This window comes from Dermacentor variabilis, chromosome 3 (assembly GCF_050947875.1).
Source record: "Dermacentor variabilis isolate Ectoservices chromosome 3, ASM5094787v1, whole genome shotgun sequence".
Taxonomy (NCBI): domain Eukaryota; kingdom Metazoa; phylum Arthropoda; class Arachnida; order Ixodida; family Ixodidae; genus Dermacentor; species Dermacentor variabilis.
This window is the reverse complement of record NC_134570.1, coordinates 93,738,613-93,753,279: the sequence shown is the minus strand read 5'-3', so window position 1 is coordinate 93,753,279 and position 14,667 is coordinate 93,738,613. Positions and strand designations below refer to the sequence as shown.

General features: G+C 44.4%; 1 protein-coding gene across 2 annotated transcripts in view; it reads left to right on the top strand.

The window, feature by feature from the left end:
* The window catches only part of LOC142576057 (uncharacterized), a 90,513-nt gene that overhangs the window by 44,318 nt on the left and 31,528 nt on the right, over positions 1 to 14,667 (top strand). For both annotated transcript variants that reach the window (XM_075685979.1, XM_075685978.1), the window contains 4 exons: positions 1,544 to 1,706; positions 5,832 to 5,923; positions 8,122 to 8,217; positions 11,507 to 11,641. In XM_075685979.1, coding sequence (XP_075542094.1) covers positions 1,544 to 1,706; positions 5,832 to 5,923; positions 8,122 to 8,217; positions 11,507 to 11,641 — 486 coding nt within the window. The remainder of the gene's footprint in view (positions 1 to 1,543; positions 1,707 to 5,831; positions 5,924 to 8,121; positions 8,218 to 11,506; positions 11,642 to 14,667) is intronic.

Genomic DNA, 14,667 nt, shown 5'->3' with positions numbered 1-14,667 from the left:
ATAAATGTTCTGGTACCCTACATTCCATTATGTAGCTTCAGATGCACGTGTGCACAACGGACGCTTCTATACTGTACTTGAATGATTCCTAAAAAAAAATTGTTGGCAGCGCATGTGAATGTGAAAATACTTGACTTGCTTAACTGCACGCAGCAGTTACACATGCGTGTTGCATTTTGTTGGCACTGCTTCCCTTGAAATCTTCAGGATTTTCGGGGGACAGATGTTGGCAACGTGAAAAGGCGGGGCAGTCCACTCGCAACAATATTTGCAAAACCCAATTAACTGATGATTATATTTACATGTCATTGTGTCTGAACAGTTATCATATACATTACATATATGATGCAGTAGACAAAGGTAGTTGCTGTTTGTCATTAAATAGTCATATTGTTGTGTAAATGGACTTCTCTGCATTCCACAGTAGCCTTTTAAGATGAAAGCGTTATTTCGCATGCAAAACACCACAGCTGATGGCACGTTGATGGCATCATGTGGCACAAACAACCCAATGACAAAGAAAACGGACATCAGCTCTGTTGTCGGCTTCTTTTCTTTTTGCTCATGTTTTCTGTCTCTCATACTGGTTGAAATACTAACAAGCCTGTGTTGATGTCTCGGAAGAGTGGATGTTCTCAGTAGGGGAGTAATTAGCTCTGGTGCTTTGAGACAATCTTGGCTTCCCTTCTAACAGTGTAGTCTTTACTCACAGCTCAAAAGCATTCTTGATCGCTTGTGGGGGATCTACTTCACACTAAATCCTGTATGCTCTGTTTTGATATCTTTATTCCATTTGTTTGGTTGCAAGTATTTGTTGAGAGATTTTTTATTTTTTTATGTTTTTTGTTGTATGTCCCTAAATTTAGCTATGCCTGTTTTAGGAGCCATCTCTGGCTTAGGGTTTTCCGTGACCATTAACCCCTTTCTGGTCTGAAATTTCTTTTAACGAAGTGAAAATATTATATTATGTGCATCTGAATTATAAAAATTAGGGGGAAAATGTAAAGCAAGAATTCCCCACTGGAGTTATTTGGCAATGAATTAAGGGTTTTTCCCATGAACTGTCAAAAAGTCAATGTGTTGTAAGCAGCATGTGGTCCTTCAGACATCTCAGTTGAGGATCATAATCATGTGAAATATTGTCACAGATTATTTGAAGGCCATTTTTCTGTCACCCAAGGTAGGTTATATGCGTTAGGCAGCAGGCTCCAAAAATAGAGTGCAAAGGCCTAATTAGCCCTGTGCACAATGCAACACATGAACATCTGTGAAATATCAGGGAGAGCGACATTTATCTATGACATAAAGGCAACAAATTATGTAATTACTCATTTGAATTGCTGATGCTCACATTTCTGAAAATAGTTTCGCTGTTTGTTTTTATTGATGTCGGGATATTTCATGCAAGACGATACAATTCCTACAGGAATCATTGGACCAGGAAGGGTTAATACTTAGAAAGTAAAGGTAGAATTTACTGAACATCATTTAAGTGTTGTGTTAGATTTTATTTGCTATTTGTTCTTCTCGCCCACTTTTTTAGGAGGGTCCCATGATGAACCCGGCCTACAGGTCAGTTCGTGCGCCCGTCCCTCCACCAGCTCAGCACTTGGCCAATGATGCAAGAAACTTTGGCACTGAAGTCCCTGTGAATGCCAATGCCCCGGTTGAAGTTCACTTCTATGGACATGATCCAAGAACACAAGGTACGCTGTTGTTTCATGCACAGTTCTGACTGCTTTTTGCACGCTAGCTTTTACCTGGGACTTATATATTCGCATCTTTAAATGCTACCGGACAAGACCTGGCACATACAGGAGTGGTTGATCAGTGATGCAGCGTTAAGATAACATGAAGGAAGAAGTGGCACCTTTTAAATTGGCTTTGGCTGATGACTTTGCCACTGGATTTTCTTTATAAGACTTTGTGGCCTTCAGCTTATTGAGTACAATTGCTTCTCGTTTAGGTTCTCGAATAAATTTTGAAGAAATTGCAATTTTTAGCATACGTAAGCATCCTAGAAATTGACAAGATGATAAGCATGCTGGGGTATGTGTGCCTCCAAGCCTTTTTACTTAGAGGGCTTTCTGCCTTTGCTAGCTGCACATTTAGGCTTAGTTTTCCTTGGGCAGCATCAGACACCCATTATGCTTAGCTCAGCCTACATCTTTAGGCTTATCACTTAATGTCAAACGCTGCTTTGTTTCTAGGCTTCGATGCTAATGAGTTGCAACATTTTGCAGATATAGTTCGTTATTGCCATGCCCACGGCATATTTTTTTCATAAGGATGTTTTTTTTTTTTTTTTTTTTTTTGCTGAACAGCAACCAGTAGTGCATGAAGTGTTAGATTAGAGACACCACGCATTCACCTGCTGTACAGTATGCACGACAGCAGCACTGATTGTATGGTGCTCTCTACGAGTTCTCCGATAAATAAAAAACAAAAACAAAGTTTGATTCAATTCATGTAAGCACAGCCATAGTGCTGCAATTTTCTAAATTTGTGGTTCTGCCTCGTGTTGACATTGTAATCCGTGCTGGTAAAATAGTCTATTCAGCGGTTTGAATTCTACATAATTTCTGTATTGGCTATTCAAAAGTGGAATAGAATTACTTGGCCCCCTAATATTTGATGTTAATTAAAAAATTTGAATATTCAGAGTCTTACCTCGAGCCCATTACTTGATCAGAGTAAAACCTAAGCAGACGGGCTGCAAGCTGCATCAATATGATTTCCCTGTTCATGCCACATAGCTGATTTCGCAGCAAACTTCAGCATCTTTGAATATTGTTTTTTAAATCATGTATACGAAGGTGTGACCTTCGTATGTATGATTCAGCCAAACAAACTTTGCTTCTCTAGAGAAATTTAACTCATCTAGGCGTCAGCCACACGTGCGCCTTCAACACTAGGGCAGCGTGACGGCGCTGGCATCAATGGGGACACCAGTGGAGGCTCCTACAGCAGCAGCACAAATGCGCCGCGAGCGTTCGTATAGATTCTATACAAGGCTGCTTTGTCAAGCCACGATTAACACAGTGCAGTCGCTCGCAGAAATATGTGAGACACAGAATCTACATTTAAGAAGAAAAAATCCTAATAGGCTCGCAGTAATAAAAAACTTCTGCTAATTGGAGCAAATTCGCGTGTTCCACACAGTGCAGGCGACATCGTGAGTATGATTCTGTGGCACGATTGTCCTGTCTTGATCATAACATAGGCAAAAGAAGAATAGTCACAGAGACAACGATATTGTCCACACAGGATTCAAATTTGAACATTGAAGAAACGACTGGCTGTGAATGCCAGTTGGAAAATGAAGTGCTGTAGAACAAAAAGTGCGCACAAGCAAGATTGAAAGAGGTTCAGCAAAAGAGTCGTTCGGTGCAATTATCGGTTCTTGTTTCTGCCTCACCCCGTCATTGCTAAAATTATATTTAGAGTGGTCATAACTACGTGGCATCCCTGACGTGTACACATTTCTGTGGCAGTTTTCAAAGCAAGCGAGAAATGCTAGTTGTGCCGCATGCCAATTTCTCTTGTTTGTCGTTCTTGTTACTATTGATCGCAGCTTTAACAGCAAGGATTGAAGATAATTTCCAAGCGTAAGGGGAAAAAGGGAACATTTAGAAGAGTATGGAAATTACGACAGCACAGAAGGATGCTGTAGTGTGCTTATTTAAGGCACTTCCCTTTTTTCTCCCAAGTGCCGGAAATGTCTTAGATGTCTAAGTTCCAACCAGCCTAGCTTTCTGCATTAAAAATGAACGTTTGTTATAATTCGTTACACATGTCTGCCTTCTTGTCTGATTGATTGCCAAAGATTGACTGTCTAGTAGCATTTAAAGGCCAACTGCAACAAAATTCTGGACCACGTAAAAAGCCCCGTTTCAGATAATTTAGACATACAGTAGCCTCTCTGGGAAATCTTACGCTTGAAATGCGATTGGCTGCTTCACAAAACGCTCGCAAAAATAAATTTTTTTCCATACCGAAACTGAAAAAAAAAGATGCCACCGTTACGACTTGGCAGAAGTGACATACCATTTAGACTGTAGAGAACCAGCGTCCGGGTCGTTTGCTTCCCTTTGTATACCATTCCCGTGCATCAGCAAACTGGTCCCGCACGTAGGCTAGCCACAGAGTTGTATATTCTGCTAGCTGCTTAGTGCGCTGTGACAATTCAGCATTTCGCGCCCACAATGTTCTTTTAATACGAATATTCTCCGAGTCAAGCCAGTTTTTGTTATCTGGTTGTCTACTTTCAACAGGCAGAGCCTCAATACATTCTGTCTCCGCTTAGAGAAAAGAGAGCATTGGGGAGCCAAGCTAAAGGCGCGGTTGTAGGCCAGCTTAACACGGACGCGATCCATGCATGGCGCAGCAACACTACGTCGGCAAAAATTGGACGCTCTACAGTCTAGTGTGGCTGGCATTGGAATACAACATGTCCTATCGCACGCCAGAGCCGCTGGAACAGGGTGCATCGTGCGCTAGCTTGGCTGACCAGCAGCTTGCTGACCTATATACAGTTCGGGTTCACTGATGCGAGTGTGTTGAGTTTGCGCCTTCAAAAAACAACAAAGCACACCCTCGCCGTGCACTTGTGCGCTTGCGCTGCGGCAACAACCGATTGCCACGCTGCTGCAGGTCACGATTAAAGTGCAAGGTAAAATTTTAGCGATCTTAGCATCTCCAGCATGACGTATCCAACTTCACTGACCGCTGCTGCCTGGCCTGCCGGAGACACCGGACTCGATCGATCAGGCGACTACCGCCATCTGCAGTAAAGGATGATAAGTAACCGAGGCTCGACACGGCTGGGCTAGAGGGGTCTACTCTCTCGCCCGGCCGCAAAGTACGCATAAATTCACGGCCAGACAGGCCGGACTCTGGCCGTGATAAAGTTTCGCCCATTTCGCTCTAGCAGCATTGCATTCCTGCATGGCTTATCACCGCATCTACACCATGGCCGCCACGTCGTGTTCTCCTTCCTAACAAATGCAGCATGTGGTTCCTGCTGACCACATTTCTGGCGCTGCATCAGAAAGACTTTCATTCGTCTACTTCAGCGCGTTCGATGTAGAGACGCGCAAAATGTCTCGAAGATGATGCACTACTGGAAATAATCACTTGAGAATATCACCCCTTCATGCAACTTTGGTTTTCATGCTCCATCCTGGCTTATAGTACGCATAGTCATCCCAAGAAAGCATTTGGCAAGCAGATCTTGCATGAATAAGTGACTGTGCTCGTGAAGTATACCTTGTGCTGCTTCGCCAAGTGCTGTTTACATGCTTTGTGTGTGCTGGCTGGTCTGCGTCCCACTTTCCTGCTGCGGCGCAATGCGCACTTGCAAGCTGGGACAGAAAATACGTGTTCGGTCTTCCTCATTGCAGCATTGTGTACTGCACAGCCATATCGCTCATGTTCGAGTATGTGCTCGAGCACCTGGTGGCCAAGCAACGCGTAGGTATTCTTGCAATAGTTCACATCACATGCACAAAGAAAACATGCCAAGAGAGACACCCATCAACTTGCGCGTGTTGAGCGAACGACACACTTGGGCACCTAGGCACAACTGAGAGATCAGCAGTAGTGCACGGTTCGGGAACTTTCACCATATCCGCATCACAACCACTAATCGCCAGGTGCATGCATCATCTGCTGGGGCACTATTTGAAGGCTGCTAATTGGAAACTTACGAGCCCTGTGGCTATGCCAACATTACATAGATAGTACTATATGCTAAGCATTTATAGGAAGTTTATCGCAAGTGAAATTTTGTTACAGTTGGCATTTAAGGAAACAATTCCATTTCTTTGCAGTGCCTACGGAGATGTGCTTAGTGGGTTGTGTATTCTGCATTGTGGACTACGATCGCCTCTATGAATCCTCCGAGATATTGAAGTGGAAAAAGGTGAGTTGGTGTTTAGATTGAGGCTTTGGATTATGCAGTCAGTCGCAACCAATTCTTAGCAGGTCTTCCATTATTTGAACCTTCCAGGGACACTGCTGCATTTGGGGCTTAGAAGCAATCTACAGTTAAACCTCGATATAACAGAAGTGCTTAAGTTTTTATAGCTTGTCCACAGAGCAGCATGTATTTTGAACCTCAATGTAACAAAGTGTATTTATACACAATTTCAATATAATGAAACATAAGTGCCACCTTGAAGGAATACTGAGACAATAAATGGAAACTTCTGTGGACTCGGATAATCAAATGGTTGAACTACATGCAACTGCTTGCAAACGCAGCTCTCAAATTGCGCGGTGACCGCCTCAGCGGAGCTGCATCATGTTTCGTATAAAGCCCACGTGCGATAAGATCCCATCGCATCCTGCGCACAGTATGCTTGATGCAAGCTAAAGCATGCGAGGGCGAGCAAGAAGGATGGTGGCCTGATGAGCGCCGTCTTCCTGTGTTAGAAAGGGAGACGGGAGCGCACGCAAGGAGAGAGGTGGAGGAAGTGGGGGACAAGTTTACTCATGACTCCTTTTCTAGTGCAGCCGTGGCTGTGGATGGCTGTCAGCATGCGCATACAGAGTCTATACGCCATGTTTTAGGAGTAATCTGCCGCCTATGCAAAGACTGGGCAAGATGAGATGGCGTGGCATCGTGCGCTGTCTTCTCGCTCGTTTAGTGCTGGAAGCTGTGTAATCTAGAGTTTTGGAGACATGTTGAAGCAAGACGCAGACGAAGCATTTGCTTCCCACTGCGGACAACACTATCAGCCGCGGAGCGAAGTGAACACGAAAGCATGGCTAGCTTTACTTCGTACCACTGATGTCAAGATATCGTCACCTTGGCCTGAAACCATCGCCACGGCGTGAAACCATATCTTTCGTCACCGACTCTCAAATTCAACAAAATAATTTTTATTCTCATTCAAGTTTGCTTTTTCTGATTGCCCGGTAAATAGAAAATATTGTGGCCCCTCCCGTGTAAAAGAAAACCCCATCAGCGACTGTACTTATTTTCATAAAAGGTCGAAGTTCAATGCAACGAAATTTCGATGTAATGAAGCAAATTGCCAATTTTATTGACTTCATTATATTGAGGTTTAACTGTATAAACAGCATCAAAAATTTCTGCTGTATAAAATGCATTGCTCAGTTTTTTTTAGCGCTATCTGCATGTACAATTTTGCTGATATTGTAGCCATTGACTTGGTTGCCATCATTGTGGTTATCACGTGCTGCCACATTTACAGATGTGCTTCGATATAATGAACTGCCGTATTTGCACGAATATAATGCGCACCTTTTCTTTTCCGAGAAAAATTGGTTAGATAATTGCCTGTGAGCTACAATCATATATGAAACTACAACCATGTTTGTGGCGTTGGCAACAGCCTACCATCAGAGCCGCCAGACACAGCATCATCGCCATCACGAGACAGTGGCAAAGCACGTTTTTTGTAGGGGTGCTGTGGGTTCAATTCATGCTCGACTACGATCACTTTCGAAGGTAATATCACTTTTGTGAGACATCGCGCGACTCAGCACCTAATACGTTGGTGTATTCGGTGCTGCACCAGCGTTTCTGGTGCTGTGCCAAGCTTGCTATCACTGCAGAGTGCCAGGAAGGCTCTCGGCCACATATTTCGACAAGTCCGATGCTAAGTCACATAACATCTTGTGAATGTTATAAGGGTTAAGGGGTAAAGTAAGTGTTAAGGGGTAAAGACAGTGAATGTGATAAGGGTTAAGGGTTAAAGTAAGTGTTAAGAAGTGAAAACAGTGAATGTTATAAGGGTTAAGGGGTAAAGTAAGTGTTAAGGGGTAAAGACAGTGAATGTGATAAGGGTTAAGGGGTAAAGTAAGTGTTAAGGGGTAAAACAGTGAATGTGATAAGGGTTAAGGGGTAAAGTAAGTGTTAAGGGGTAAAGACAGTGTTTTGTTTTCAAGCTAGCGTGCTTCATGGTGCTTTAACGTATGAAAATTTATTGCCTGGGCCGTGAAAGTGCTCAAAAACCCCTAAATTTTCTTTGCGCAAAAGATGCTATGAACCCTTGTTTAAAATGTACTTTTCTTTTTGAATGTGTTCTTCTTTGCCGCTGGCATGTCGGGCTCGATGACTCCTTTTCCTTTTGTCCTCATTTGCCTGGCCAGGTCATAATGCAGCGAGGGGGGGAAGTGGAGGAGATGTACACTCCCCGTTGCACTCATGTCATCTGCGAGACACAACGCAGCGCTGTTGTCCAGCAGGTTGGTGCATATTTGTCTTGTTGTGTGGTGCACAATTGGTTGTCATGGCTTGACGCGCGTGCATGGCGCTCTTTGGTTATATGTGGCCCTTGCGCCACTAAAAACTACACGTCAATCATTTGATGCACGCCTGATCTGTAGTAGGCTGACAAAGGTGTAATTTGTTGGCCATTAATAAAAAAACATTGAGTAAACAAATGTTTGCATTGGGTAAGAACAGTGTTTGACCCAGTCATAGCAATAAATTATCTTTACCAAGCATAGAAATTGGTGAAGTGGGCTTCTCATAAAATCGGTTAGAGGGGCCCTGAACCACCCCTCGGGCTTGGTGAAATAACACGGTCCGCGGGTAGCGTACACTGCTGTAAATATCTCAGCCAAGTTTTGGGGTCATACCTGGTGCGTGAAGCTCGCAAGCGAAGCGTGGAGTCACCATTCTCTCAAACGCTCTCTTTTTAAACAGAAGCCGGCTCCTCACTCTCTTCTGAACGCTTTACTTTGTAATAAAGCGAGTTCCCATGCACGGTTGCTATTGGTAGCTGCGGTCAGCTACGTAGTGTAGATACCGCGGTCGCCTTGGGGTGCCGCCACGAGTCCAATGGCTAAACCCACTGCGGCTAGCTCAGGACAAACGCGTTTGGTTTACATTTAGCGCATCGTAGGCACCGAAATCGGAAGTTGTGGCGTCTACGTTAACATCCAAAATGCAATTTGAACTGTGCACCATGGTGACATCTAGAAGGTGGAGCGTTGTGGGCAGGCCCCACTGCGCTGTAGCCTTCGCAGTGCAAGGCATTGAAGAAAGAACGGGAACACAGCGGAGGCCGTGTTCGATTGCCAATAATTCTGGTTCTGCTAAATGCATCGAAATACTTTTCGCAGCAAAGTATTTCTAAAAGAGCCTATTGTCACTTCAAACCTCTTTCTCCACTTCGATAAAAAGTGGTTCAGGGCCCTTTAAAAGGGTGGTTGATTGGGATATGTAGTTGGTGGTCCATTATCATAAGTGTACAATGCAAAGGTTAAACGTGGGCACAGACAAAACAGACAATCACATCAGTTTGTCTTGTTTGCATCTATGTTTAACCTTTGTGCTGTACACTCATGATGTTGGTTAAATGCTTTTATGTATGTGTACATAATGCTGATGGCTGTTTTCTGTAAGAAACTAGGTACAAAATAACGGAATGAAACTGTTTTGGGCGCATATAGTTTTGAGATTCTGCACTGCGCTTTGCGATTAGCTTGGGTTACAAGCAGTAATAAAATGGCAAGCTGAATTTTTCGCTGTTTCTACCCTTCAAAGAACTTCAGGTTTTGGAGCTGCACTTATATGCAACCACTGTCGTACTTAATTAAGCAAAATATGCAGGACATGCTTCTAGTACTTTTATTGATCAGGTGCAGCACATACTAAGCAAACATTATTGTTCTGGGAACTAGACAGATGCTAGCACTTTGAGGGCCCCCATCAGTAATGTAGGGTGTTTTACATGCGAAGCCTGTAAAGAATGACACTAGTTTTTTATTGCCTGGGGCTCTTCAACTTTCACTTAATCTTGGTACAGGGACATTTCTTGCATTCCATCCCCATCAGAATGTGGCCATCAAAGGAGGGAGTTCAACCTTCTGCCCTTCAAATGCAAAAAAATATTGCCTCTAGCTGTAGAAAACAAAAAAAAATTTTGGAGATAAGCATAACTTGCAGCAACTACAGATCATAGCCAATAGGTACCCACATTGCTTAACCCAAGAAAGTCGAAAACACCATTCCACGTCAAGGCAAATTAGAACAACTTAGTTGCCTTTATTTCTGGTCATTCCTAAAAAGACAATGAAATGTTATTTGTGTTAAAAATTGATTTGTGTAGTAACTAATGGATAAATAATTAGTTTTCTTAGTTTCCACCACTGAAATTTGGCGCCAGAGTGTCTACAACCCTACTCTAGTTTTGCGTCATTTCGCATGAAATCCGCATTTTGAGGTATCAGACTAAGCATATTAAATATGATATGTTGGGCTTTGTGGGGTTAATTTTTTTACCTCATTGCTGGTTCATGACTTCCTCAGGCATTATGCTACAGCTAGGGGCGAGGGCTGTACTGCACTTTTTTATCTTGGTAAAGAAAGTGAATGCACTTATGGCCACGTGTATGAGGATATACAACACCTTCTGCTAGAATGTTTTCGACATGACACATAGAGGCAATGTTGAACTAGGGATTTAATGGCATTGGATCACAGGCCCTTCAGCCTCAGGAAGATCTTATGTCCATGGCCCACATATTCATTTGCAACGACAAGCGTTACTTGCCCTGCATATATTTCTAGAAGCGAGCGATACTCTCGGAAATTATTACTAAGTCGAATATCTATCTGTGGTAAGCTCGCTTTACGTGTTTATTTGGACCTGGATTTGGTTCGTTCAATGCATGGATGCGTGTGGATCTATTCCGTGTTTTGTTATGTGCCATAGTACAGTTATGTGACCGGACTTTGTGTTGACGGTAGTGTACCTGTGTTACTGGACTTTGTGTTGCTTTGTTTCTGAGTTGACTTTCAGTTTTAGTGCGACTTCAGTGTACTTATCTGACTGGACTTTATGTTACTATGGCCTGGAGTTGAATTTCAGTTTTAGGGCTTTTACGTTATTCTTTTTAATACCTGTGGAGTTCATTATTTGCGCATCTCTATTTGAAAAAGAGTAGTTAATTGAAGGTGTCAACATCTCCTATGCACCAAATAATTTTTAAAAATGTTAACGAAGGAAAAGAAAGTGATGGCCTCGCACGAGTCCCTCACATGGTGTGATTGTTTTCAAGGCACGGACAGAAAGGAAACAGAATCGTCACAAAATGTGGCAAAGGCGGATGTTTCCTGTTAAGTGCACTGAAAGCACATTTGGGATAAGTGTGATGGCAGATGACGTGATACCAATGCTAGGTAGGCAGGTACACTAGTAGAAGGGGACAGAACACGGCTCTGATAGTGTCATGTCGATGTTATGCCACCAACATGGCATTGTGCTGTCTTCTTTTTGTGTCCCTGTCCCCCCAGCACCAGCATCGCACTGTGTCCAACCAACGAGCTCAATGCAGTGTGATGACAGCTGTTTGCTTGTATTATTGTCTGATTTTTTTCGTTTTCCTTTCTTATGTCCAGCAGCTGGGACCTGCATTTTTATCTAATATTTGCTTTTCTTTCCAGCCTCTCTAGTTTGCTGCATGCTTACACTCCGTGTTTGCACTAAATTTTCTGTGTGCGTGTGATCTCTTTTTGTTTCGCCAGGCATTGCGTGAAAGCAAACGGTGCGTCACAGTATTTTGGCTCAATGACGTGCTGCTGCGGAAGAAGTTGCAAGCTCCCTGGCATGCCCTGCACTTTCCATCACCGTACCTGGAGAACAAGCCTTGCAAGAACCAGGTGGGGATTCCACTTGTTATCTGCGATAACTTTTGTTATGCACCATACTGGATGCTTAGATGTGGGGTGGAGGGGAAAAAACAATGTCAGTGGAGTCTGAGTATTTTTTGCATGGTGTCACCACATGATTAATCAGAGTTTGACGGTATAGACCTTTTACAGCACCATAGCCATGGGCGCTGCCATATTTGCTCACGTGACAGCGCCCGTCATTGAGTGTGCCTTCTGATCAGCGTTTTTTGCTCCCCTGTTTAATATGGCCACAGCAGCTGCAGGCACGACTCAGACAGCCACTATTTCGGCCACAGTGAGTAGTGAGTGGGTAGACAACACAAAACTTTGGTTAAAGCGAATCTGTTCCATCTGTATATTAATCTTATTGTGTGCAAGCTTACCGGCTGAAGGCGACCAATCTAGCAGCCTGAAGTTTGTTTTAGCCTTTTACCCTTTATGATCTAGTCATTACAGTGCTAGATTTGTAGGGCTGTTACGACCGTGTACTTGTTGTTATTGTTGTTGTTGTTGTTAACTGTACGTGCAACAACTACATTCGGGAAGAGGCTTGTGTGCGCGCAGAAAACGTCTGTTTGCAAGCTGCTCCTAGCCACGTGATTCTTGTTGCCAGTCCTGATCAGATAACTTGGGAGTTGGTATTCACATTGCTTACAGCGCATATTAAAACCTATTCGCGTACACATGGACAAAAATGTTGCGAATAATGGGCCGAGTGATTGCTTCACACTGTTGTTTCATTCCCGGCACAGAAAGAAAACTCGCCTGTTCCTGCCTATTATTCCCCATGTGACTTCGCTGTTAAGGAAAGTGAAGTTGCTCGGGTATGTCAGTCGCGCTGACTTGCATGCTTTTGAAGTTGAAAATTTTGGTATATTTGGGCCAGCAGTAGCGGTAACACTGTGTGAGTGGACAGTACTCATAGAGACCCCCGGTGGAAGAAGAAGAGACAAACTAGGTGCCATCGGGCACATTGGCTCGATGATGGTAGCCGCGACATCTACGCAGTCACCTGATAAATAAACGGCAATTCTTTGTGGGCCTTCTGTTCCTACAAGTTGGTGACCTCAGACGTGATACCAAATCACAACTGTATACGTCTACCAAGTTTCTTCTCGACACCATGGAACCGGCCGCCGAACAACGATGTCTCGAAGAAAACGGAACGTCTTCTGTCGCCACACTCAAACTTCCCTGTTTCTAGCGCTCAGACTATGAACTCTGGTAGGTCCACATCGAGGCGCAGTTTCACCGTCGCCGAGTCACATCTAAGGCAACCAAGTACGACAACATTGTGAGTGCGCTTAACCCAACCACTGCAGCTTTGATCCGCAACATTTTGATAGCTCCTCCGCCTGATGATCAGTACACCCTTAAGCGGGAGTTACTACAACGCATCACTGACTCTGAGTCACAACGGATTCAACAGCTCCTCTCATCGGAGGAACTTTGTGACAGAAAACCAACTGAGCTGCTTTGCCACATGACACAAGTCCCGGGAAACAGTCCATCATCAGCAGACGAAAATCCTTCGGGAGCTCTTCTTCCAGCGTCTGTCGAACCAGGTACGCATGATTTTATGTGCCTCACCTACTATGACATCTATCAAGGCCTTAGCGATGATGGCAGACCAGATTATGGATTCTTTCCATCCTGTGATATCTGCTGTCGACTGTTGTAATGCAGCCGTGGTGACACAACCCCAGTTACAGCAACACTTTGACAAACCTGATAGTTCAAGCACGCACCTTGCTGCTCAAGTAGAGCAACTAACTAATCAGCTGGCTTCCTTTACGCTTTCGTGTGAATAACCATCAGCAGCAGCATTGCTCTCATGACCGAAATGTGTAACACCCTCGGTCTCCCTTTATTTGTTGGTATCATGCCAGATATGGCACTCACGCACGTCCGTGCCGTCCGCCTTGTAACTTTCCGGGAAACAGTCGGGCCAGTCACTGATGACGGCTAGTGCTACTGCCCTACATCAAGACTGCCCTACATCAAGCCCTCTAGTGCCCTCTTCTACGTCGCCGACCCTGTCTCGAAAGTTAGCTATTTTGTAGACACTGGTGCGGAAATTTGTGTCATTCCCCCTACTTTTCGAGACCACAGAAGACATCACCGTGACACGTCTTTTCTCACTGCCGTCAAAGGATCCAGCATTAAAACACACGTTCAGAAATCTGTTACTCTTGACCTTGGTCTGCGATGCCCTTTTCGATGGCTATTCACTGTTGCCAATGTCCGCGGGCCGATCATCGGCGCTAACTTTCTGTGGAAGATTAACCTTCTCGTCGACCTTCGCCACCTCCGCCTTCTTAACTTCTCAACATATTGTTCGTAAAGTTATCACCACGTCTGCACCACCTCGGCATCTCGTTTTCGGCACAACGCTTCACGTACCCGCTGAGTTCTTCGTCACGGAACAGTCATTTGCTTAGCTACAATCTTACGCCGACCGCCTTTGCATTACAATGGCCACTGTTATACCACCGCCGCTTCGTAACGACCACGGAAATGTTTACATGAGCCCGTCTTTACTTCATAGCAGTCATGTATTTATCTGTCAACGCTACTTGCACTCCTTTACAAGCTCCTTACAATGGTTCCTTCAACGTCCTCAAGCGTGACGCCAAGTTTGTTTCACTTCTTGTCAGTGGACACAGACAATTTTGATCACCTGCTTGAAGCCAGCTCATCCGGACTCAGGCAGTGCCATCTCCACAACTTAAACCGCTCAACGACAGTGCCTTCATCGCTGGGGGGAAGCCATGTAGTGGACGGTACTCATAGAGCATCGCGGTGAAAGAAGAAAAGACTGGGACTAGTGCCGTCAGGCATATAGGCTCGATGGTGGTAGCCGCGACATCAACGCAGTCAAGTGATAAATAAATGGCAATTCTTTGTGGGCCTTCTGTTCCTACAACTGCGTTGCTGCAGGGGGTGCTAGGCTGGCCGTCACTGCCAACAATCGGCTGCCGGTCAATCCAACAGCTGGCTGTCTAGCACTGACG